The sequence below is a fragment of the Mytilus californianus genome, unplaced genomic scaffold (genome assembly GCF_021869535.1).
Source record: "Mytilus californianus isolate M0D057914Y unplaced genomic scaffold, xbMytCali1.0.p SCAF_13, whole genome shotgun sequence".
NCBI lineage: Eukaryota > Metazoa > Mollusca > Bivalvia > Mytilida > Mytilidae > Mytilus > Mytilus californianus.
Window position 1 is genome coordinate 31963793 of NW_026262615.1, and position 27607 is coordinate 31991399.

The 27607-nt window shown below is 32.8% G+C and overlaps 1 protein-coding gene and 1 long non-coding RNA gene across 4 annotated transcripts in view; both read right to left on the reverse strand.

Moving 5' to 3' along the window:
- The window catches only part of LOC127723487 (calmodulin-regulated spectrin-associated protein 1-like), a 73383-nt gene that overhangs the window by 11130 nt on the left and 34646 nt on the right, over positions 1–27607 (reverse strand). For both annotated transcript variants that reach the window (XM_052230133.1, XM_052230132.1), the window contains exon 13: positions 799–1025. In XM_052230133.1, the coding sequence (XP_052086093.1) occupies positions 799–1025 (227 nt within the window). The remainder of the gene's footprint in view (positions 1–798; positions 1026–27607) is intronic.
- On the reverse strand, positions 14503–26532 carry LOC127723504 (uncharacterized). Of its 2 annotated transcripts, none has more exons than XR_007992105.1 (3): positions 25583–26532; positions 22486–24345; positions 14503–15228 (listed from the first exon to the last, which is right to left on the reverse strand). It is a non-coding gene; the product is annotated as an uncharacterized LOC127723504 (long non-coding RNA). The 2 variants fall into 2 exon arrangements; XR_007992106.1 differs by lacking the exon at positions 14503–15228 and adding an exon at positions 19379–20349.

Below are 27607 nucleotides of genomic sequence, written 5' to 3' on the forward strand. Positions count from 1 at the left end.
ATGACACTCCTATCTTAAATCTGATGCAGTTACAGATAGAGATGAAGTTCAAAGTGAGGTTGGTGCTAACTTATACCTTTATTACAATAAGGTACAAATGATTGGCTAATAGGGCCTTAATTAACAGTAGCTTTCATCATACCAAATTGACATTGAAACATGAAAGAGGACATCAATATTGTATTTGCGATTTAAGCTATAGCAAAACCTGTCAAAATCAATATTAAGCAATGTCATTGATACTGAACTATTGTATCGTGTTATTCCATTAAAGTGGATGCTGAAGAGTACAAAGGGACTTCCTAAACCCCTCATAACCAACATACCTTGAGTAATTTTCTTTACATCAAATGGGATAGAAAATATTATATGACCCATGACTAAAATATAACTTCCCTTGCTACCCACCCTTATTCAAATTGATCAAATAGCCAGCAGATATTGACTTTTTGATCTTTTCAAAACCTTCTGTCTCAATAGAAAATGTTTGTTTTTTTCACCAATTTAACTGTACCTAACTTATTTCTATCTTCACAGTTAAGTTTCAGTCAGTATCTTGTCATGTTTAAATACTGCGGTTTCATTACGAAGGGATACTAATGTTCAGGGATTTTAAGAATAAAGGTGAACCAAGAATTTAATCATTCCACGAAATATAATTTCCTATTAGACTGTATACGAAACTTGTGAAAATCATGAAATCATGAATCCACAAAACTACTATTTTCCATGAAATCATGAAAATTGATGCCCACAAAAATCAAAGAATCCTTTACATTAGTATAAAACCTGTATTACCAGTTAAATCTTCTTGAGAAGTGTGTAAGGCTTCTTTATGGGCAGGTTTATTTGGTTTTACAAACATAGACTGAGGTCGTGATTTCTGCCGAAATGATCGCTCTCGTTTGACAACTGGACGAGTCTCCTCATCTTCTTTATGTTTTTTCTCCTGGTACTGTCTAAAAATCTCTTCCCTACGTAACTTTTCCTCTAATTTTCTTTGATCTGACTGTTCCTGTTTAACCCTGAATAGATAAGTATAATTACAGTTATTTGACAACACTAAAAAAAACGAAGTGCTTGTAAGCACTGATGGGAAAAGGTTGCTTTCATTTTGCAATTTTCTACCAATTAACTGTATTTAGCTAGGCAAATTATACATTTGAGTTGGAGTTATCTCCTCTTTTTTCATGATTGTACATTTGAAGTTGAACCTATTTTTATAACAGATTCATACGCCATGCACGACTCATGTAATTCTAATTTGACAAGTATGATTATTCAAATACAAATTGTAACTTAAATATCTAAGTATAACATATCATCAAGAAAATTGCATGACAATGACTGGATAGGAACTAAAGAATGGTCACTTCACTGCACTATTTTGTTTGGACTATTAAAGGTAGTGATAAACCTTGGAAGATATAGATATCAAGTCAGTACCATCAGGGTTTTGATTGCATTTCATTAAAATCTTTACCCCAAAAAATGCATAACTGTATTGGTGATATATAGTTCATTATCTATATACTAGGAAACATTTTGAAACCATCACCGTGCAGATCAGGGACTCTAAATTTATTGTACATAGTCATTAAGAGGCTGATATAATCAGTGAAACATGTCGACCAATAAAATTATGCATTTTCTTAAGTATTGTCAAATAAACAGGATTTGTTGTTTTTTTTCTTCAAATTAACAACCCTGCATGTCATTGGTATCCACTTTAACTAGAGGCTCTCAAGAGCCTGTGTCGCTCACCTGATTCAACTTTGGTTTTGGAAATCTTGTAAAAATAGATTAAAATCATAACAGATACCCTAATAATGAGTGAGGCCAAATTTTGTTTAATATTGGTCCTGTAATTTAATAAAAAATCCTGGTGGCCAACTTGAACAGTAAATCGGCAACAAAGTAGCAACACTTAATCAGCACCTCATAAGAAACATTTATGCCATGTTTTGGTTTCATTCCATTCACTGCACCTCTAGAAGAAGCATTTGTATGTATTTCCCATAGGGTCTTATGTTAAAGGAAGTCCCCCCATTGGCGGCCATCATGGATGAAGGATCAGCTTCAAAGTAACAAAACTTAGTCAGCACCTCATAAGGAACATTCATGCCATGTTTGGTTTCAATCCATTCAGTATGTGGTTCTCTAAAAGAAGACATTTGTATGTATTGTCCATAGGGTCCTTTGTTAAACATTGTCCCCATCTGGCAGCCATCATGGATGAAGGATCAGCTTCAAAGTAACAACACTTGGTCAGCACCTCAAAAGGAACATGCATGCCATGTTTGGTTTGATTCCATTCAATGGTTCTCTTAAAGAAAACATTTGTATGTATTTCTCATAGGGTCCTATGTTAAACTAAGTCCTCAGCTGGCGGCCATCTTAGATTATGGATCAGCTTCATAGTAACAACACTTGGTCAGCACCTCATAAGGAACATTCATGCCATGTTTGGTTTCATTGCATTCAGTGGTTCTCTAAAAGAAGACATTTGTATGTATTTCCCATAGGGTCCTATGTTAAACTAAGTCCCCCGCTGGAGGCCATCTTAGATTATGGATCAGCTTCATAGTAACAACACTCGGTCAGCACCTCATAAGGAACATTCATGCCATGTTTGGTTTCATTCCATTCAGTGGTTCTCTAAAAGAAGACATTTGTATGTATTTCTCATAGGGTCCCATGTTAAACTAAGTCCCCTGCAGGCGGCTATCTTGGATTATGGATCGGCTTCAAAGTAACAACACTCGGTCAGCACCTCATAAGAAACATTCATGCCATGTTTGGTTTCATTCCATTCAGTGGTTCTCTAAAAGAAGACATTTGTATGTATTTCCCATAGGGTCCAATGTTAAACTAAGTCCCCTGCTGGCGGCCATCTTGGATTATGGATCAGCTTCATAGTAACAACACTTGGTCAGCACCTCATAAGGAACATTCATGCCATGTTTGGTTTGATTCCATTCAGTGGTTCTCTAAAAGAAGACATTTGTATGTATTTCCCATAGGGTCCCATGTTAAACTAAGTCCCCCGCTGGCAGCCATCTTGGATTATGGATCGGCTTCAAAGTAACAACACTCGGTCAGCACCTCATAAGGAACATTCATACCATGTTTGGTTTCATTCCATTCAGTGGTTCTCTAAATGAAGACATTTGTATGTATTTCCCATAGGGTCCTATGTTAAACTTAGTCCCCTGCTGGCGGCCATCTTGGATTATGGATCGGCCTCAAAGTAACAACACTCGGTCAACACCTCATAAGAAACATTCATGCCATGTTTGGTTTCATTCCATTCAATGGTTCTCTAAAAGAAGACATTTGTATGTATTTCCCATAGAGTTCTATGTTAAACTAAGTCCCCTGCAGGCGGCCATCTTGGATGATGGATCCGCTACAAAGTAACAACACTTGGTCAGCACCTCATAAGGAACATTCATGCCATGTTTGGTTTCATTCCATTCAGTGGGCCAGGTGAGCTAATAAGGAAACTCTACCAACACAAGATGAAAATGGACACAAGTTTAGATTTCTTATCAAATTACAATGTTTCTTTTTATTTTGAAATATCAATATCTGGTTTTCAATGTTTTTGGTGTAAACTTACATGTTTACATATATAACAGTCAAGAGTGTAACTTAAATAAGTTATTATAGAATAAATGTGGATAGTGTCCACATGTGGACACATATGATGCCCCCGCTTGCATATCATATAGTTATAAAGGGACATAACTGAAGAGCGATAAAAGCGAAGCTACCCAAATTTGAACTTGATCTGAGTTTTGTGGTAATAAGCATTGTGTGTAAGTCTCATAACATTTGGTTGTGGCTAACTTAAGAAGAAAACAGAAACTAAAAATTCAGCAATTTTTCTATTTGTAAACACGCATAACTCTAGAACGGTTGTGTATAAGTTTTATAACATTTGGTTGAGACAAACTAAATAAAATGCTTCGCTGGGGCGCAGCTTGATACGACCGCAGAGGTCGAACCCTGAACAGTTGGGGCAAGTATGGACACAACATTCAAGCTTGATACAGCTCTGAATTTGGATTGTTATTAAATATTTGACACAGCATAGGTTTCTGACACAGAAAGAATGTGGTCTAAGAACTTGAATTTTTTTAATTTACCTATTATGGTCCAATGTCCAAAATCAAAATACATGGTTAGATTCAGCATATCAAAGAACCCCATATATTCAATTTTTGTTAAAATCAAACAAAGTTTAATTTTGGACCCCAACTTGGACAAACTTGAAAACTGGGCCCATAATAAAAAATCTAAACACATGTTTAGATTTAGCATATCAAAGAACCCTAAGAATTCAATTTTTGTTAAAATCAAACTAAGTTTTATTTTGGACCCTTTGGACCTCAATGAAGACCAATTTTAAAAAATGGGACCCAAATTAAAAATCTAAAAACACGGTTAGATTTGGCATATCAAAGAACCCCAATAATTCAATTTTTGATGAAATCAAACAAAGTTTAATTTTAGACCCTTTTGACCTCAATATGAACCAATTTGATAGCGGGGCCCACAAATAAAAAATCTAAATACATGGTTAGATTCAGCATATCAAAGAACCTCATATATTCAATTTTTGTTGAAATCAAACAAAGTTTAATTTTGGACCCCAATTTGGACCGACTTGAAAACTGGGCCCATAATCAAAAATCTAAATACATGTTTAGATTCAGCATATCAAAGAACCCCATATATTCAATTTTTGTTGAAATCAAACAAAGTTTAAATACTGGACCCTATCTTGGACCAACTTGAAAACTGGGCCCATAATCAAAAATCTAAACACATGTTTAGATTTAGCATATCAAAGAACCCCAAGTATTCAATTTTTGTTAAAATCAAACTAAGTTTAATTTTGGACCCTTTGGACCTCAATGAAGACCAATTTTAAAAAATGGGACCCAAATTAAAAATCTAAAAACACGGTTAGATTTGGCATATCAAAGAACCCCAATAATTCAATTTTTGATGAAATCAAACAAAGTTTAATTTTAGACCCTTTTGACCTCAATATGAACCAATTTGATAGCGGGGCCCACAAATAAAAAATCTAAATACATGGTTAGATTCAGCATATCAAAGAACCTCATATATTCAATTTTTGTTGAAATCAAACAAAGTTTAATTTTGGACCCCAATTTGGACCAACTTGAAAACTGGGCCCATAATCAAAAATCTAAATACATGTTTAGATTCAGCATATCAAAGAACCCCATATATTCAATTTTTGTTGAAATCAAACAAAGTTTAAATACTGGACCCTATCTTGGACCAACTTGAAAACTGGGCCCATAATCAAAAATCTAAACACATGTTTAGATTCAGCATATCAAAGAACCCCAAGAATTCATTTTTTGTTAAAATCAAACTAAGTTTAATTTTGGACCCTTTGGACCTTAATGTAGACCAATTTAAAAAAAACAGGACCCAAAATTAAAAATCTAAATACACGGTTAGATTTGGAATATCAAAGAACCCCAATAATTCAATTTTAGATGAAATCAAACAAAGTTTAATTTTGGACCCTTTTGACCTCAATATGAACCAATTTGATAAAGGGGTCCACAAATAAAAAATCTAAATACATGGTTAGATTCAGCATATCAAAGAACCCCATATATTCAATTTTTGTTGAAATCAAACAAAGTTTAATTTTGGACCCCAATTTGGACCAACTTGAAAACTGGGCCAAAAATCAAAAATCTAAATACATGTTTAGATTCAGCATATCAAAGAACCTCATATATTCAATTTTTGCTAAAATCAAACAAAGTTTAATTTTGGACCCTTTGGACCTTAATGTAGACCAATTTGAAAACTGGACCCAAAATTAAAAATCTAAATACACTGGAATAACAAATAAATAAATGTGATCAAAGATTTTACAAATCTAATGCGCCATACTGTGCAATTAAAGATTACTTCTTGAAATTTTTCAATATTTGAAATTTGAAAAAAAAATAATATTTGAAGAATAATTCTTTTTAATTTCTGAAATCTGAAATGAGAAAAAATTGACCCCCCACAATTTCTTTTTATCCCCCCCCCTTTTTTCTCCAAAAAAATTCTTTCCCTCAAGATATGGTCATAATCTCAATTCAAATTTCCAATGGAGTTGGCAACCATAATTACCCATTTAAATTTACCATAGTGCTAACTTAATCTATTTTATAATAGAATTAAAAATATAGTGTCAAATCTTTCATATGGATTTTTTTGTAAAAAAAAAAGATGCAACATTTGCAGATATTTATACTGGTCTTCCTTTATAAATATGTATTTCTTTAAACATAATTTAAAAGCAGTGTAAGGGAAGTAACCAAAATGTTGTATTTGGATTACCTCCCTTACACTGTTTTAAATTATCTTTATTGTTCATTAACCATTTCTTTATACATAATTTAAAAGCAGTGTAAGGGAGATAATTTCAATGATGTATTTGATTTATCTCCCTTACACTGCTTTAAATTATGTTTTGTACTAAAGTATTTGTCCATTAACCAGGACAACCTTGTTTTTCCCCCTTTTTTGCCCCTAATTCCTAAACGGTTTGAGCCATAACCCCCCAAAGGAAATCCTAACCATCCCTTTGTGGTATGGAAACTTGTAGTATAATTTCAGAGAGATCCATACACCGTTCCACAGTTATTGTCTGGAAACTAGAAAATGCTTATTTCTGGCCCCTTTTTGGCCCCTAATTCCTTGACTGTTGGTACCATAACCCCCAAAATCAATCCCAACCTTCCTTTTGTGGTATTTAACCTTATGGTCAAATTTCAAAAAGATCCATTCACTTAAACTAAAGTTAGAGTGCGAAAAACCAATGTGTCTTCGGACGACGACGCCGCCAACGTCATACCAATATACGACCACAAAATTTTTTTGCGGTCGTATAAAAATTCAGCAATTTTTATGTTTATAAAGGGACATAACTCAAGAACGGTAAAAGTGTCGCCACCTAATTTCGTACTTAATCTGTATTATGTAGTAATAAATATTGTGCATAAGTTTCATTACATTTGGTTGAGGCAAACTAAAGTTAGAAAACGGAAACAAAAAATTTGTATAGGTTTCATAATGTTTAGTTGGGGCAAATTTAAGTTACAGAATGGAAACTAAAAATTTTGCAATCTTTCGATTTATAAAGGGGCATAACTCAATAATGGTTAAAGTGACACTACCCAAATTCAACTTTATCTGTGTTCTATCAGTGGAAGTCAAAATTAAACATTGCAATGTATAAAGCATTGATTGTAGTTGATTCAACTATAATCATGGACAAAGGAAGATAACTCCAATTTTAGAAATTACTTGATATTTAGAAGAAAATAAAAATTTTGCAATTTTTCCTTTTATAAAGGGGCATAACTCTAGAACGGTTAAAGTGACACCACCAAAATTCAAACTTGATCTGTGTTTTGTGGTAATAAGCATTGTGTATAAGTTTCAGAACATTTGGTTGAGGCAAACTTAAGTTAGAGAACGGAAACTACAAATTTTGCAATTTTTCCATTTATAAAGGGGCACAACTCTAGAACGGTTAAGGTGACGCCATCAAAATTCAAACTTGATCTGTGTTTTGTGGTAATAAGCAATGTGTATAAGTTTCATAATATTTGGTTGAGGCAAACTCAAGTTAGAGAACGGAAACCAATTTTAGGACGTACGGACGAACGGACGTACGTACGTACAGACGGACAAGGGTAAAACTTAATGCCCCAACTGCTACGATGGGGGCATAAAAATAACATACATGTGTTATTACGGATACTTTCTCTTAATTTGTAGTAACATATGTTTGTTATCAGTTAAATGTACCATAAAATTTTTTTATTTTCAGTGGGCACTTGGGAATTCTTGACACTTGCGCAGTAACTTAATACATAACCTTGAAAACTAATTTTCCAATTCAATTAATACATTTTTGATCAACCATGGTAAACCAATGAGACAAGGCTTTTAAGTGATAACTTAGCTGTAATAACAAGGCTTAGCTATTACAGGCATTTAACTTATTATATGAGACACTTGGGAATGACTAGGAAGCTTGCGCAGAACCTCATTACATGCTCTTATCATTATTTATTACAATAAATTAAAATACATTGTGATATATGTAGGACCATAGGCTTTGAAGAGATGTAGAGAAGCTGTAATAACACCCTTTAGTTATTACAGGCATATTTTTTCTGTAATAACATGGGTGTGTTATGCATGATTGGCAAACAATGGGCTGTTGTATCTTTCTTAAGTTTAACATGTTTAATATACATGTAGGACTCTGAACCGCGATGGTACTCCGAACCGCGATGGTCACGCTGAGATGCGATGGTTTGACGCTGAAGTGAGTTTTAGATCACGCTGAAGTGCGATGGTGGCATTGTGACGCTATCTTGTTTATAGCTACGCCGAAGTGCAATGGTGATAATGCTGAAGGGCGATGGTCTACACAAACTACATTTTCAATTCTTTTCATGTCCATGTAGAAGTCAATGTGTATGTTAAGAGCAGTTTTCCATGTTTGTTAGTTGATAAGGGGCTTATAAACTTTGAATACTACGAGACACGGGGAGGATTGGTGGATAGGGGAAAGTTAACCTTCTGTAGCGATTTTTTTTCCCGAAATCTTCAAAAGGTTCCTCTTTACGGACGATGGAGCTTGACATTTTGTAAATACATACAGGTCCGCAGACAGACTCTCCGTGTTACTATATTACGGTAAACGAGGAACTCATGAGAAGAAGTAAAGATAAAATGTTAATGCAGGATTATGTCCACATGAAGAAAATCAAAGAGGACGATCTCTCATTTAGTATGCAACTGTAATTAAGGACAGACATATACAATAATGAATGCAAATTCATTTACTAACTATTGAAGAAATCTACATGTACTTCTCATAATAACTGCACATTTATATTTTAAACTAGCCGTCAAGCGTCAAATAGACCATCGCACATCAGCGAACGGATCATCGCACTTCGGCGTAGACCATCGCACTTCAGCGTGACTATTGCACTTCAGCGTCCCCATCGCACCTCGGAGTCCTACATACATAAAGACAATTATAATATCAATAGAACTAGTACACAATTTAACAAAATAATAAACTGTTATCACAGAGATATGTCTCGCCTTTTTGTAATTTGATAATGCAAATGTTGAAATTAAAATAGCAATACTTTAACATGTAAGTTATGCAAATATTCAAAGTCGATGAACCATGACTGAAGGTACATGGCTAAACAATCTCCATGGAATGAGATGTGCCAATGCTAATACAACTGCATACCAAATACCATTGACTTATTATAAGTCGTTCCCTTTAAACAAACCTAAACACAAACATTAACTTGTAAACTATGTAAAAGTTTCAAAGTCAATGAACCATGATCAGGGGTGGGGCTATATAATCTCCATGGAAACGATACTTGCAAATGCCAATAAATTTGCATACCAAATATCATTGACTTAACATTAGCAGTTCATCTTAAACTGATCTAATCACAAACTAATACATGTTAACTAAGCAAAAGTTTCAAAGTAAATAGACCATGACTAAGGGGGCGGAGCCAAATAATCTCCATGGAAATGAGATATGCCAATGCTTATACAACTGCATACCAAATATCATTGACCTACCACTAGTGGTTCCCCATAAATTGACCTAATCACTAACTAATACATGTAAACTATGAAAAGTTTCAAAGTCAATAGACCTTGACTGAGGGGGCAGGATCTCCATGGTAATGAGATGTGCCAATGCTAACACAACTGCATACCAAATATCATTGACCTACCACTAGTGGTTCACCATGAACTAGACCTAATCACAAACTAATACATTGTTGACGCCGCCGTCGCCACAGCCGCAGCCAAAGCCGGAAACAGCATACCTATGTCTCGCTTTTTGACTCTGTCAAGGCGAGACAATAAAGGATGTATAATGCCCCTTTGAAACATGTAACATACATACGTTATCACAGATTTTTGATTTTTTAGCCCTCAACAAGAAATGTATGTTATTTTTCTCTAATAACTTATTTAAGCCAGACCCTTGACTGTATAAGATCAAGATGGGAACTTAAAATACTAGCTAAATCGGGCTCTCCCTGTTAGCAACCTTGTCAGTTAGTTTTTGCTTTTCTTGTGATACTTTTGTCATTAGAAAATCTTTGTGCTACTGGCAATCTTAGAAAGTCTATATAAAATTTTATTCAAAACTTGTCGAGACTAAAAGCTATTCAGACAATCAGGGATACTTCTTGTACAAGTAATCTTTATTTGCTTGAAGAAGTAAATAAAATATACTTATATAAGTTAATTATAATGTTTGAATAATCTCCCCTTAATTTTCTCAAAAATTCACTTGCATAAGTAATTTTTTTTTACAATCCCACAAAAATCTGAGATGTAAAAACATGCCTTTAATGATTTTTCCCAGGTTAGCTCATAATTTTTGATTAGAGTTCAATGTTTCATTACATTAATTCAACAAAGAAACTGATTGCACAAAGATCTTAAGTATTTGTGCAAGGCCTTCAAAAATTGCTCCTTGGGGGCTTGTAAATGAGCAGTGTTCTGAAGATAACAGACAAATGAGACTTTCATTGTCCATGACATTACACTTAAATGATTAGTTAAGACATCTGCAAAGGACAGACAATTTAAAGGAGTAGGGGTAATAAGGGCCAAAATCGGCCCCAATTTTCACAAAAATACGAAGTTCCTTCACAGTTACATATTACCAACTAAAATAATCATTGTAAAGTGTGTTTTCAGAAAACATTTTATTTTCGGCAAAAATCACGTTCCGTGACGTCACAATAGAACCTCGAAAACGCCATGATTTGTAATTATTGCTTAGAATACAAAGATTTTCAGTACATTTTACGAGAATTCGTACCCTCCGCAGGCATGTGCCAAAATTTCCTTTAAAAGGAAAATTCACGATTTTTCACTTATCATCTTATTATGTTCATAATACCATAAAAAACATATTCACCAAGTTTTATTTGGATATGAAAACTAATAAAGAAGAAAATTGGGAATTATTAATTTTATCTATTCAAACTTCCTGACTTCTGTGACGTAGTTTAAGTCTTTTTGCATGCCGGGAGTTGAATTAATCTCATTAAGTCTTGTTCGTTAACCATCTTATAACGCGATTTAAAGCCCATTGACGACTTTTGGTGTAGCTATAAACCAACTAAAAATAAAGAAAGTAAAGTGATAGCCGTGCAACTTTTAACATTAAATTGTAGGATTTATGTTTTAAGGATTTTTGATACGAATTTTAGTAATAAAAGTAAATCATACAATAGAAAATTTTTATGATTTTTTTTCCGAGAAATACCTTAAACAAACATATGAAACTGACATGATTGATAGTGTATTAAAAATACATGTTTGTATTCTGACCTTTTTGCTTCAGTCTAGCAAACATTTCCTGCTTGTACTGTGTAAATACTATGTGTATTGTTCTGTGACACTTAGTGAATGTTGAATGCGTGGTTAAACTCAGGGTAATTAAAAGATTAGCATTCTGGAATTCTAATCTTTTGATCTTCACTCAGTGAATTTTAGCCATCACGGTTCACCGTTCCAGGTGTGAACAACATTTCGTATGAATGATAAACGGGAGTGATAGTTTTAGACACAGAAAATATAAAAAAGAATTAAAATTAATTTAGGGGAGTAATAAGGTGGCACAATAACTGGATAGCCGTTGTATATTTTTATATTTTGCGTAAGCTCAGTTTTAAATGAATTATGACCGCTGACTATTTTTGTAACCATGAAATACTGAATTAACTTAATTGAATAAATTTATAAATAATAATAGCCTTCTAAACATGAGTGTATGAACTAAAAATTGTACTATTTCAAATTAGATTCGGTAACCTTGAATATTTGAAATAGATCATAACCAATTGCAATTATATAATTTGGTCCATCCAAAGCGATCTTTATTTACATATTCAGGAATTAATGTTCTCATCAAAATATTTTAAATCTCACAACTCATAAATACTTCAGCTATTTGAAAAAAAGATGTTTAAAAATTTGACAGGAAATTTAAGGTCCTTATTGGAATGGAATCGAATAATTACGAACAAATATTCTTTTCAGGTGTGAAAAACATAAAAAAAATTATACATAATCGGGAATGTCCTTATTGAAGTATTCTAAGTCTCACAACGTATAATACTTTAGCTATTTGACCAACGATGTTTAAAAAAAAAAGACAGAACCAATTTAATGTCAAATTTCCCTATTTTTGAATGGAGACAGACCGGCGGAATAAATTTTCAATGTGCTTTGTATCTTGTACTTTTGCAAGACTTATAATTCATTCATAAACCATGTCTATACCAGAGACATATATACACATATAATTATATGTCTGTTTTAACTGGCAAGAATACCCCTAAAGGGGACAAGCAGTTTATTCTTTAAATTTCTGTTATTTAATAATAAGAAAGAAAAAAAATCCCGAAATTAATTTGATACTTTGATACTGAATATTTTTCCTGAAAAATATTCACATCCCCTTTCGGTCTAAAAATAAGATAAAAATGTGGTATACTGAACATGCAGAAGTGTGAATTAATGTCATAAAACCTTGTTATATCAGAAACCACTATAAATGTGAAACTGTATACGTAAGACCTCATAGGACGACACCTAACCACATGCAGGTAATATACAAGTAGCTCTGTTATATCCGGAAATGTCATGGTTAATCACTACCGATACAGAATGTACCAATGCAAAGAAAATTCTGATGATTGTGAAGCATGACAATTAACGATTTTAGAGGAGTCTTACATGGTGGATTGCCGGAACGATTTAAATTCTGGATATTTTCTCAATTTAAATCACTGAACTAAAAAAAAAAAAACCTACGTCAAAGAACATAATTCGTCTTGTAAATTCTTATAAATAAAACGCTCTTATTTTGTAACTTTCGATAGACTTGACCTTCAACACGCCACTTCCCCCCCCCCCCCCAAAAAAAAAATAACAACCTTGGAACCATAAGTATATCTAACAATGTTAATGTTCCTGCATGCCCAAATCAAAAAAAAAAGAGGAAAAAAAAAAGCAAGAGATGAACGGTAAGTCACATCAGATTCAGATATTTATATAGTTGATGTTAACGAGAGATGCATAGTGACATGTCTCTGCGTTAACTGATAAGAATAACAGGAAAGTATAAACTTGAAAAAAATAGATTGATGATGAATAATATGCGGCACCCCTTTTTTATTTCAAAGCGTACCGTCATTCATGAATTATAATGACTGTCCGTTATTTCTATTAAGAATGACAATTGTACGTGAAATCCTATAGATAGTGAGACTTTTTTTTTACCAGATATGGGACTTTTCGTATTTATATTTTTTCTCATGTTACTCTTATTTAATATTTTATGCATAAGTGCAATATTGGGAATGGCTTATTCACCAACAATCTAACGTAATAAATCAATCAACCCTCTAGCTGATCAGACGTTAAAACGATATTCGTTAATACATTTTTGTACAACTACTATCAGTCTATCCGAAGTGAAGTTTCTTTATTTCTTCAAATAGACTTTTTTGGATCATTAGTGCACGTCCAGTGGCATATATATTACATGCATGTCGGAACAGGAAATTTGGCATAAGGTACTTTCAGAACCATGTTCACATTATTATACATTATACCCAACAATTGTGATGATGACGAATTTATTCAACTGTTCGAGAACAATCTAATTGATTCTTCTTTTTCTTCTTTTGGTATACAATATTCCATCGACATCCGATGATTACATACTGTTCGCATACGTGGACTATTTACAAATTTTTCACCCCAATTTAAACAAAATGTATGTTTCTTTCTTATATTCAATATACATGTATATATTTTAAATTGCGACTATCTATAGTTCCGTAACTTTCTATCCAGGCGTATAAACCAATGATCGACAAGTGCGTACATTTTTGTTAAATCAATATTTCTTGTATGTTTCAAAATGTCCTTCATTATTGACAACGAGTATATACTTACATTTTCCCCAATTTACCCTTGGAAAAAATATGTAAATAGATTTTTATTTTATCAAATCTTTTTTTGGAATTATTTAGATTAAGATAAATAATATTCTTTACACCAGAAATGTTATTTATAAATAAGCGTATGAGTTTAGTAATGACTAGTATATCACTATCGGACACGCAAGACAGAGATGTATATTATACACCTGATAGTTCAAAATGGAAAGTTACAAGTTATCGGCCGTGTACACTGATCAATACCCTCAGAAGTGAAATGATGCATGAACTTGCAAGCCCGACAGGAAATCGCTTGAATACCTGGACGTGTCATCTCACAATACCTTTGGGAGTAATACCTTTAGCCATGCTGGTGATCAGATAAGGGAAGGTCCAAAATTTATTTAAATAAGTTTATTACATATAAAAATAAAATGCTCCGCAGGGCGCAGCTTGATACGACCGCAGAGGTCGAACCCTGAACAGTTGGGGGAAGTATGGACACAACATTCAAGCTTGATACAGCTTTGGATTTGGATTGTGATTAAATATTTGACACAGCATAGGTTTCTAACACAGATTGAATGTGGTCTAAGAACTTAAAAATTTTAAATTGGACATTCACCTATTATGGTCCAATATCCAAAATCTAAATACATGGTTAGATTCAGCATATCAAAGAACCCCAAGAATTCAATTTTTGATGAAATCAAACAAAGTTTAATTTTGGACCCTTTTGACCTCAATGTGGACAAAGTTGATAACGGGGCCCAAAAATCAAAAATCTAAATACATGGTTAGATTCAGCATATCAAAGAACCCCATATATTCAATTTTTGTTGAAATCAAACAAAGTTTAATTTTGGACCCCGATTTGGACCAACTTGAAAACTGGGCCCATAATCAAAAATCCAAATACATGTTTAGATTCAGCATATCAAAGAACCCTAAGAATTCAATTTTTGTTAAAATCAAACTAAGTTTAATTTTGGACCCTTTGGACCTTAATGTAGACCAATTTGAAAACGGAACCAAAAATTAAGAATCTTAATACACGGTTAGATTCGGCATATCAAAGAACCCCAATAATTCAATTTTTGATGAAATCAAACAAAGTTTAATTTTGGACCCTTTTGACCTCAATGTGGACAAAGTTGATAACGGGGCCCAAAAATCAAAAATCTAAATACATGGTTAGATTCAGCATATCAAAGAACCCCATATATTCAATTTTTGTTGAAATCAAACAAAGTTTAATTTTGGACCCCGATTTGGACCAACTTGAAAACTGGGCCCATAATCAAAAATCTAAATACATGTTTAGATTCAGCATATCAAAGAACCCTAAGAATTCAATTTTTGTTAAAATCAAACTAAGTTTAATTTTGGACCCTTTGGACCTTAATGTAGACCAATTTGAAAACGGAACCAAAATTTAAGAATCTAAATACACAGTTAGATTCGGCATATCAAAGAACCCCAATAATTCAATTTTTGATGAAATCAAACAAAGTTTAATTTTGGACCCTTTGGACCTCAATGTGGACCAATTTAAAAACGGGGCCCAAAATCCAAAAACTAAATACACGGTTAGATTCAGCATATTAAATAACTCCATGAAATCAAGAATAAAACCCCATTGAAATTGGTCAAGAAATAAGCAATTTATAGGAAGTATCTTCTTTTGCACAATCCTGTGCTATTAAATATTTCTTGCTATTGCGCAATACTGTACAATTGACAATTTCTTGCTATTGCGCAATATTGTGCTATTGGATATTTCTTGCTATTGCGCAATACTGTGCAATTGAAGATTTCTTGCTATTGCGCAATACTGTGCAATTGAAGATTTCTTGCTATTGTGCAATACTGTGCAATTGAAAATTTCTTGCTATTGCACAATACTTATTATATAATAATTTACACATCCTGTTTGGTGTGTATCTCCTACCATATCATTATTATTTGATTTTAAATATAAATCAGAAATAACCAACTTAAAATGGAAAATTTTAAAAGAAACAAAAAAGGAAAAAAAGAAAAAAAAGGAAAAAAAAATAAATCCCCCCCCCCCCCAAATTTTTTGAACCCCCATTATGATTCATCACCCCCAAACTCAATCCCAGCCTTCCCTTTGTGGTATGGTACCTTGCAGTACAATTTCAGAGAGATCCATACACTTGAACACAAGTTATTGTCTGGAAACTAGAAAAAAATGTGTTTTTTGGCCCCTTTTTGGCCCCAAATTCCTAAACGTTTAGGGCAATTACCCCCAAACTCAAACCCAGCTTTCCCTTTGTGATATGGAACCTTGTAGTACAATTTCAGAAAGATCCATACACTTACACACAAGTTATTGTCATGAAACTAGAAAAATGCTTGTTTTTTGCCCCTTTTTTGGCCCCTAATTCCTAAAATTTGGAGGCAATTACCCCCAAAATCAATCCCAGCATTCCTTTAGTGATATGGAACCTTGTGGTACAATATCAGAGAGATCCATACACTAACACACAAGTTATGTCTGGAAGTTACAAAAATGCTTATTTTTGGCCCCTTTTTGGCCCCTAATTCCTTTACTGTTATTACCATAACCCCCAAAATCAATCCCAACCTTCCTTTTGTGGTATTGAACCTTGTGGTAAAATTTCATAAAGATCCATTCACTTAAACTAAAGTTAGAGTGCGAAAACCAATGTGTCTTCGGACGACGCCGGACGACGACGACTACGACGACGACGACGCTGGACGACGACGACGCCAACGTCATACCAATATACGACCACAAAAATTTTTTTGCAGTCGTATAATTATGAACAAATTAGATTTTCGAAAACAATTTTACACGGAACACTTATTTATGACTTTGAACTTTGACTTTTTAACTAATTCCCATATAAACAGTTTAAAAACGACAGACCATGGTTATTTAAAAAATAATTACATTTTCCGTTTTGTTAGTCGGATAAAACAACCGTACGATTGACAAGATATCGACACGCAATTACGACTACAGTAGGTTACTGTTGGTTTTGGTCCTTTGTGGTTTATAGACATATCGTGGTTTCTAAACCGAGAAGATGTCAAAATGGCCGCACGCAGAGAATTGATACTCTAAATTTAAAATCGATGGTGATCTCTTATCTAGCAGAATAAAACTTTAATATTTATGAATTTGAGCTTTTTTATACAGAATGGACATAATATCAATTTTTCATTTTTTTGCGAAGTTTCCCTTTAAACGATAAACGGAACTATAAACAAACAAAATAGTAGCAAAATATTTTTTTGGCACATGCCTGCGGAGGGTATGAATTTTTTGTCAAAAGCGGAATCGTTTCTTCTCGGGAGGCATTGAACACCTGACGTTATACCCCTTTCAGATAACCAGTTTACTCGCAAATACAACTTATAACTTCAATGTGATGCAAATTAATATTATTCATCTCAAAGTGGATTGTTTTTAAACCTTTTTTAGTCTTCTTAGTCTTTTCCATGGTTTATTATTGATATGACTGTGGATCGAATAGAGACACAAACTTGGGGCCAGGGCATGTTGTCAAACGATGACCGATAAAAAATAGAAAGAAAAAAAACAGTAATAAAATTTTTTAAAAATTCGTAAGGGTTCCGCGGAACCCAGTGTCTCGCCTACTTTTGCTGTTAATCGCAGGCTCAACAAAAATGAGGAAAAAAATTAATAAAAATATTCCTCTCTATACTATCTTTTGATTGTAAGTAGCTTCTGTCCAAGTTTGGTAAAAATCCAGGATAGTTTATGAATCTAATAAATGTTTTAAAAACTTAAAGTGCAGACTGTATGTAATGTTAACTGGAAGAAAAACTAAGTCCATTTATAAGTAAAATACGGAAAAAATGATTTTTTTTTTACTTTTTTACAAAATTTACTTCTGGATACTATCTTTTGATCATAAACAAGCTTCTTTCCAAGTTTGGTAGAAATCCAGGATAGTTTAAGAAAGTTATTAAAATTTCAAAAACTTTAACCACAGAGTGAATGTAATGTTTCATGGCAGAAAAACTAAGTCCATTTATAAGTAAAATACGGAAAAAATGGAATTTTTTTTTTACAAAATTTACTTCTGGATACTTTCTTTTGATCATAAACAAGCTTCTTTCCAAGTTTGATAGAAATCCAGGATAGTTTAAGAAAGTTATTAAAATTTCAAAAACTTTAACCACAGAGTGAATGTAATGTTTCTTGGCAGAAAAACTAAGTCCATTTATAAGTAAAATACGGAAAAAATGGAATTTTTTTTTTACAAAATTTACTTTTGAATATTATCTTATGATCATAAACAAGCTTCTGTCCAAGTTTGGTAGAAATCCAGGATAGTTTAAGAAAGTTATTAAAATTTCAAAAACTTTAACCACAGAGTGAATGTAATGTTTCTTTGGCAGAAAAACTAAGTCCATTTATAAGTAAAATACGGAAAAAATGAAATTTTTTTTTTACAAAGTTTACTTTTGAATATTATCTTATGATCATAAACAAGCTTCTGTCCAAGTTTGGTAGAAATCCAGGATAGTGTAAGAAAGTTATTAAAATTTCAAAAACTTTAACCACAGAGTGAATATTTGTGGACGCCGCCGACAACGACGACGCCGACGGAATGTAGGATCGCTATGTCTCGCTTTTTCGACAAAAGTCGAAGGCTCGACAAAAATCAGTATAGAACTTAATTTTACATTAAATTAATTGATTTGCGACATGTAAAATATTTAGTTTGTCTGATCACTTTATATATATATAACAGATATAACATGATCATAAAAAAGTAGTTTCGGAAATTTGAAAAAAACCGGTTCAGATTATTGAAGACATCTTTTAGGACAACCACAAAAGGAAAGCGTCTAGTTACCAGCAGTACTTTAGACCCGATCTACTTAGCTCAACTTTAGAGAATAGCTGTCAAAGGATTATTAATTTCGGTTGTAATTCAAAAGGGTATGTTGATTATTTTACTTATCAATTTATCTCAACAGAAATATGCAGGGTTCCGTACAGTTTATCATATTTAAAATATTAATCTTCTCACGGCAGTATTTGCACGATCATTTCAACTTAAAAAGCTTACATCAATCCGTTTGAAAAGTAAATTATACCAAAAATGAATTGGTATCTTTACCAGAAATGTCCTTATTTTACAGTTGAGTATCAATAATGCAGGGCGATGAAAAAGAAAAGAAATTTACGGGGTATGAAAACTACTTGTACTAGGAAACTTTTGTGTGTTTCTTTTCTATAACTTTATATTATGAATATATACATAAAAATAAAATGCTTCGCTGGGGCGCAGCTTGATACGACCGCAGAGGTCGAACCCTGAACAGTTGGGGCAAGTATGGACACAACATTCAAGCTTGATACAGCTCTGAATTTGGATTGTTATTAAATATTTGACACAGCATAGGTTTCTGACACAGAAAGAATGTGGTCTACGAACTTGAATTTTTTTAATTTACCTATTATGGTCCAATGTCCAAAATCAAAATACATGGTTAGATTCAGCATATCAAAGAACCCCATATATTCAATTTTTGTTAAAATCAAACAAAGTTTAATTTTGGACCCCAACTTGGACAAACTTGAAAACTGGGCCCATAATCAAAAATCTAAACACATGTTTAGATTCAGCATATCAAAGAACCCCAAGAATTCAATTTTTGCTAAAATCTAACTAAGTTTAATTTTGGACCCTTTGGACCTTAATGTAGACCAATTTAAAAAACGGGACTTAAAATTAAAAATCTAAATACAGGGTTAGATTTGGAATATCAAAGAACCCCAATAATTCAATTTTTGATGAAATCAAACAAAGTTAAATTTTGGACCCTTTTGACCTCAATATGAACCAATTTGATAGCGTGGCCCACAAATAAAAAATCTAAATTCATGGTTAGATTCAGCATATCAAAGAACCCCATATATTCAATTTTTGTTGAAATCAAAAAAAGTTTTATTTTGGACCCCAACTTGGACCAACTTGAAAACTGGGCCAATAATCAAAAATCTAAACACATGTTTAGATTCAGCATATCAAAGAACCCCAAGAATTCAATTTTTGTTAAAATCAAACTAAGTTTAATTTTGGACCCTTTGGACCTCAATGAAGACCAATTAAAAAAACGGGACCCAAATTAAAAATCTAAAAACACGGTTAGATTTGGCATATCAAAGAACCCCAATAATTCAATTTTTGATGAAATCAAACAAAGTTTAATTTTGGACCCTTTTGACCTCAATATGAACCAATTTGATAGCTCGGCCCACAAATAAAAAATCTAAATACATGTTTAGATTCAGCATATCAAAGAACCTCATATATTCAATTTTTGTTGAAATCAAACAAAGTTTAATTTTGGACCCCAATTTGGACCAACTTGAAAACTGGGCCCATAATCAAAAATCTAAATACATGTTTAGATTCAGCATATCAAAGAACCCCATATATTCAATTTTTGTTGAAATCAAACAAAGTTTAAATACTGGACCCTATCTTGGACCAACTTGAAAACTGGGTCCATAATCAAAAATCTAAACACATGTTTAGATTCAGCATATCAAAGAACCCCAAGAATTCAATTTTTGTTAAAATCAAACTAAGTTTTATTTTGGACCCTTTGGACCTTAATGTAGACCAATTTGAAAACCGAACCAAAAATTAAGAATCTAAATACACGGTTAGATTCGGCATATCAAAGAACCCCAATAATTCAATTTTTGATGAAATCAAACAAAGTTTAATTTTGGACACTTTGGACCTCAATGTGGACCAATTTAAAAACGGGGCCCAAAATCCAAAAACTAAATACACAGTTAGATTCAGCATATTAAAGAACACCAAGAATTCAAGAATAAAACCCCATTGAAATTGGTCAAGAAATAAGCAATTTATACGAAGTATCTTCTTTTGCACAATACTGTGCAATTAAATATTTCTTGCTATTGCGCAATACTGTACAATTGACAATTTCTTGCTATTGCGCAATATTGTGCTATTGGATATTTCTTGCTATTGCACAATACTGTGCAATTGAAGATTTCTTGCTATTGCGCAATACTGTGCAATTGAAGATTTCTTGCTATTGTGCAATACTGTGCAATTGAAAATTTCTTGCTATTGCACAATACTTATTATATAATAATTTACACATCCTGTTTGGTGTGTATCTCCTACCATATCATTATTATTTGCTTTTAAATATAAATCAGAAATAACCAACTTAAAATGGAAAATTTTAAAAGAAAACAAAAAAGAAAAAAAGAAAAAAAAGGAAAAACACCCAAACTCAATCCCAGCCTTCCCTTTGTGGTATGGTACCTTGCAGTACAATTTCAGAGAGATCCATACACTTGAACACAAGTTATTGTCTGGAAACTAGAAAAATGTGTATTTTGGCCCCATATTCCTAAACGTTTAGGGCAATTACCCCCAAACTCAAACCCAGCTTTCCCTTTGTGATATGGAACCTTGTAGTACAATTTCAGAAAGATCCATACACTTACACACAAGTTATTGTCCTGCAACTAGAAAAATGCTTGTTTTTTGCCCCTTTTTTGCCCCTAATTCCTAAAATATTGAGGCAATTACCCCCATCATCAATCCCAGCCTTCCCTTTGTGGTATGGTACCTTGCAGTACAATTTCAGAGAGATCCATACACTTGAACACAAGTTATTTTCTGGAAACTAGAAAATGCTTATTTTTGGCCCCTTTTTGGCCCCCAATTCCTAAACCTTTCGGCAATTACCCCCAAACTCAATTCCAGCTTTCCCTTTGTGATATGGAACCTTGTAGTACAATTTCAGAAAGATCCATACACTTACACACAAGTTATTGTCATGAAACTAGAAAAATGCTTGTTTTTTGCCCCTTTTTTTGCCCCTAATTCCTAAAATTTTGAGGCAATTACCCCCAAAATCAATCCCAGCATTCCTTTTGTGATATGGAACCTTGTGGTACAATGTCAGACAGATCCATACACTAACACACAAGTTATGTCTGGAAGTTACAAAAATGCTTATTTTTGGCCCCTAATTCCTTTACTGTTGGAACCATAACCCCCAAAATCAATCCCAACCTTCCTTTTGTGGTATTGAACCTTGTGGTAAAATTTCATAGAGATCCATTCACTTAAACTAAAGTTAGAGTGCGAAAACCAATGTGTCTTCGGACGACGCCAGACGACGACGACGACAACGACCATTTGGATTGTGATTAAATATTTGACACAGCATAGGTTTCTGACACAGAATGAATGTGGTCTAAGAACTTAAAAATTTTAAATTGGACATTCACCTATTATGGTCCAATATCCAAAATCTAAATACATGGTTAGATTCATTTTCAAGTTTAATTTTGGACCCTTTTGACCTCAATGTGGACAAAGTTGATAACGAGGCCCAAAAATCAAAAATCTAAATACATGGTTAGATTCAGCATATCAAAGAACCCCATATATTCAATTTTTGTTGAAATCAAACAAAGTTTAATTTTGGACCCCAATTTGGACCAACTTGAAAACTGGGCCCATAATCAATAAAATGCTTCGCTGGGGCGCAGCTTGATACGACCGCAGAGGTCGAACCCTGAACAGTTGGGGCAAGTATGGACACAACATTCAAGCTTGATACAGCTCTGAATTTGGATTGTTATTAAATATTTGACACAGCATAGGTTTCTGACACAGAAAGAATGTGGTCTAAGAACTTGAATTTTTTTAATTTACCTATTATGGTCCAATGTCTAAAATCAAAATACATGGTTAGATTCAGCATATCAAAGAACCCCATATATTCAATTTTTGTTAAAATCAAACAAAGTTTAATTTTGGACCCCAACTTGGACCAACTTGAAAACTGGGCCCATAATTAAAAATCTAAACACATGTTTAGATTCAGCATATCAAAGAACCCCAAGAATTCAATTTTTGCTAAAATCAAACTAAGTTTAATTTTGGACCCTTTGGACCTTAATGTAGACCAATTTAAAAAACGGGACTTAATATTAAAAATCTAAATACACGATTAGATTTGGAATATCAAAGAACCCCAATAATTCAATTTTTGATGAAATCAAACAAAGTTTAATTTTGGACCCTTTTGACCTCAATATGAACCAATTTGATAGCGGGGCCCACAAATAAAAAATCTAAATTCATGGTTAGATTCAGCATATCAAAGAACCCAATATATTCAATTTTTGTTGAAATCAAAAAAAGTTTAATTTTGGACCCCAACTTGGACCAACTTGAAAACTGGGCCCATAATCAAAATTCTAAACACATGTTTAGATTCAGCATATCAAAGAACCCCAAGAATTCAATTTTTGTTAAAATCAAACTAAGTTTAATTTTGGACCCTTTGGACCTCAATGAAGACCAATTTAAAAAACGGGACCCAAATTAAAAATCTAAAAACACGGTTAGATTTGGCATATCAAAGAACCCCAATAATTCAATTTTTGATGAAATCAAACAAAGTTTAATTTTGGACCCTTTTGACCTCAATATGAACCAATTTGATAGCGGGGCCCACAAATAAAAAATCTAAATACATGGTTAGATTCAGCATATCAAAGAACCACATATATTCAATTTTTGTTGAAATCAAACAAAGTTTAATTTTGGACCCCAATTTGGACCAACTTGAAAACTGGGCCCATAATCAAAAATCTAAATACATGTTTAGATTCAGCATATCAAAGAACCCCATATATTCAATTTTTGTTGAAATCAAACAAAGTTTAAATACTGGACCCTATCTTTGACCAACTTGAAAACTGGGTCCATAATCAAAAATCTAAACACATGTTTAGATTCAGCATATCAAAGAACCCCAAGAATTCAATTTTTGTTAAAATCAAACTAAGTTTAATTTTGGACCCTTTGGACCTTAATGTAGACCAATTCAAAAAACAGGACCCAAAATTAAAAATCTAAATACACGGTTAGATTTGGAATATCAAAGAACCCCAATAATTCAATTTTAGATGAAATCAAACAAAGTTTAATTTTGGACCCTTTTGACCTCAATATGAACCAATTTGATAACGGGGTCCACAAATAAAAAATCTAAATACATGGTTAGATTCAGCATATCAAAGAACCCCATATATTCAATTTTTGTTGAAATCAAACAAAGTTTAATTTTGGACCCCAATTTGGACCAACTTGAAAACTGGGCCAAAAATCAAAAATCTAAATACATGTTTAGATTCAGCATATCAAAGAACCTCATATATTCAATTTTTGCTAATATCAAACAAAGTTTAATTTTGGACCCTTTGGACCTTAATGTAGACCAATTTGAAAACTGGACCCAAAATTAAAAATCTAAATACACTGTTAGATTCGGCATAACAAATAAATAAATGTGATCAAAGATTTTACAAATCTAATGTGCCATACTGTGCAATTAAAGATTACTTCTTGAAATTTTTCAATATTTGAAATTTAAAAAAAAATAATATTTGAAGAATAATTCTTTTTAATTTCTGAAATCTGAAATGAGAAAAAATTGACCCCCCACAATTTCTTTTTATCCCCCCCCTTTTTTCCCCCAAAAATTTCTTTCCCTCAATATATGGTCATAACCTCAATTCAAATTTCCAATGGAGTTGGCAACCATAATTACCCATTTAAATTTACCATAGTGCTATCTTAATCTATTTTATAATAGAATAAAAAATATAGTGTCAAATCTTTCATGTGGATTTTTTGAAAAAAAAAATGATGCAACATTTGCAGATATTTTTACTGGTCTTCCTTTATAAATATGCATTTCTTTAAACATAATTTAAAAGCAGTGTAAGGGAAGTAACCAAAACGTTGTATTTGGATTACCTCCCTTACACTGTTTTAAATTATCTTTATTGTTCATTAACCATTACTTTTATACATAATTTAAAAGCAGTGTAAGGGAGATAATTTCAATGATGTATTTGATTTATCTCCCTTACACTGCTTTAAATTATGTTTTGTACTAAAGTATTTGTCCATTAACCAGGACAACCTTGTTTTTCCCCCTTTTTTGCCCCTAATTCCTAAACGGTTTGAGCCGTAACCCCCCAAAGCAAATCCTAACCATCCCTTTGTGGTATGGAAACTTGTAGTATAATTTCAGAGAGATCCATACACAGTTCCACAGTTATTGTCTGGAAACTAGAAAATGCTTATTTTTGGCCCCTTTTTGGCCCCTAATTCCTTAACTGTTGGTACCATAACCCCCAAAATCAATCCCAACCTTCCTTTTGTGGTATTTAATCTTATGGTCAAATTTCAAAAAGATCCATTCACTTAAACTAAAGTTAGAGTGCGAAAACGAATGTGTATTCGGACGACGACGCCGGACGACGACGACGACAACGACGACGACGACGACGCCAACGTCATACCAATATACGACCACAAAATTTTTTTGCGGTTGTATAAAAATCTAAATACATGTTTAGATTCAGCATATCAAAGAACCTCATATATTCAATTTTTGCTAAAATCAAACAAAGTTAAATTTTGGACCCTTTGGACCTCAATGAAGACCAATTTAAAAAACGGGACCCAAATTAAAAATCTAAAAACACGGTTAGATTTGGCATATCAAAGAACCCCAATAATTCAATTTTTGATGAAATCAAACAAAGTTTAATTTTGGACCCTTTTGACCTCAATATGAACCAATTTGATAGCGGGGCCCACAAATAAAAAATCTAAATACATGGTTAGATTCAGCATATCAAAGAACCACATATATTCAATTTTTGTTGAAATCAAACAAAGTTTAATTTTGGACCCCAATTTGGACCAACTTGAAAACTGGGCCCATAATCAAAAATCTAAATACATGTTTAGATTCAGCATATCAAAGAACCCCATATATTCAATTTTTGTTGAAATCAAACAAAGTTTAAATACTGGACCCTATCTTTGACCAACTTGAAAACTGGGCCCATAATCAAAAATCTAAACACATGTTTAGATTCAGCATATCAAAGAACCCCAAGAATTCAATTTTTGTTAAAATCAAACTAAGTTTAATTTTGGACCCTTTGGACCTTAATGTAGACCAATTCAAAAAACAGGACCCAAAATTAAAAATCTAAATACACGGTTAGATTTGGAATATCAAAGAACCCCAATAATTCAATTTTAGATGAAATCAAACAAAGTTTAATTTTGGACCCTTTTGACCTCAATATGAACCAATTTGATAACGGGGTCCACAAATAAAAAATCTAAATACATGGTTAGATTCAGCATATCAAAGAACCCCATATATTCAATTTTTGTTGAAATCAAACAAAGTTTAATTTTGGACCCCAATTTGGACCAACTTGAAAACTGGGCCAAAAATCAAAAATCTAAATACATGTTTAGATTCAGCATATCAAAGAACCTCATATATTCAATTTTTGCTAATATCAAACAAAATTTAATTTTGGACCCTTTGGACCTTAATGTAGACCAATTTGAAAACTGGACCCAAAATTAAAAATCTAAATACACTGTTAGATTCGGCATAACAAATAAATAAATGTGATCAAAGATTTTACAAATCTAATGTGCCATACTGTGCAATTAAAGATTACTTCTTGAAATTTTTCAATATTTGAAATTTAAAAAAAAATAATATTTGAAGAATAATTCTTTTTAATTTCTGAAATTTGAAATGAGAAAAAATTGACCCCCCACAATTTCTTTTTATCCCCCCCCCCCCCTTTTTTCCCCCAAAAATTTCTTTCCCTCAATATATGGTCATAACCTCAATTCAAATTTCCAATGGAGTTGGCAACCATAATTACCCATTTAAATTTACCATAGTGCTATCTTAATCTATTTTATAATAGAATAAAAAATATAGTGTCAAATCTTTCATGTGGATTTTTTGAAAAAAAAAATGATGCAACATTTGCAGATATTTTTACTGGTCTTCCTTTATAAATATGCATTTCTTTAAACATAATTTAAAAGCAGTGTAAGGGAAGTAACCAAAACGTTGTATTTGGATTACCTCCCTTACACTGTTTTAAATTATCTTTATTGTTCATTAACCATTACTTTTATACATAATTTAAAAGCAGTGTAAGGGAGATAATTTCAATGATGTATTTGATTTATCTCCCTTACACTGCTTTAAATTATGTTTTGTACTAAAGTATTTGTCCATTAACCAGGACAACCTTGTTTTTCCCCCTTTTTTGCCCCTAATTCCTAAACGGTTAGAGCCATAACCCCCCAAAGCAAATCCTAACCATCCCTTTGTGGTATGGAAACTTGTAGTATAATTTCAGAGAGATCCATACACCGTTTCACAGTTATTGTCTAGAAACTAGAAAATGCTTATTTTTGGCCCCTTTTTGGCCCCTTATTCCTTAACTGTTGGTACCATAACCCCCAAAATCAATCCCAACCTTCCTTTTGTGGTATTTAACCTTATGGTCAAATTTCTAAAAGATCCATTCACTTAAACTAAAGTTAGAGTGCGAAAACCAATGTGTC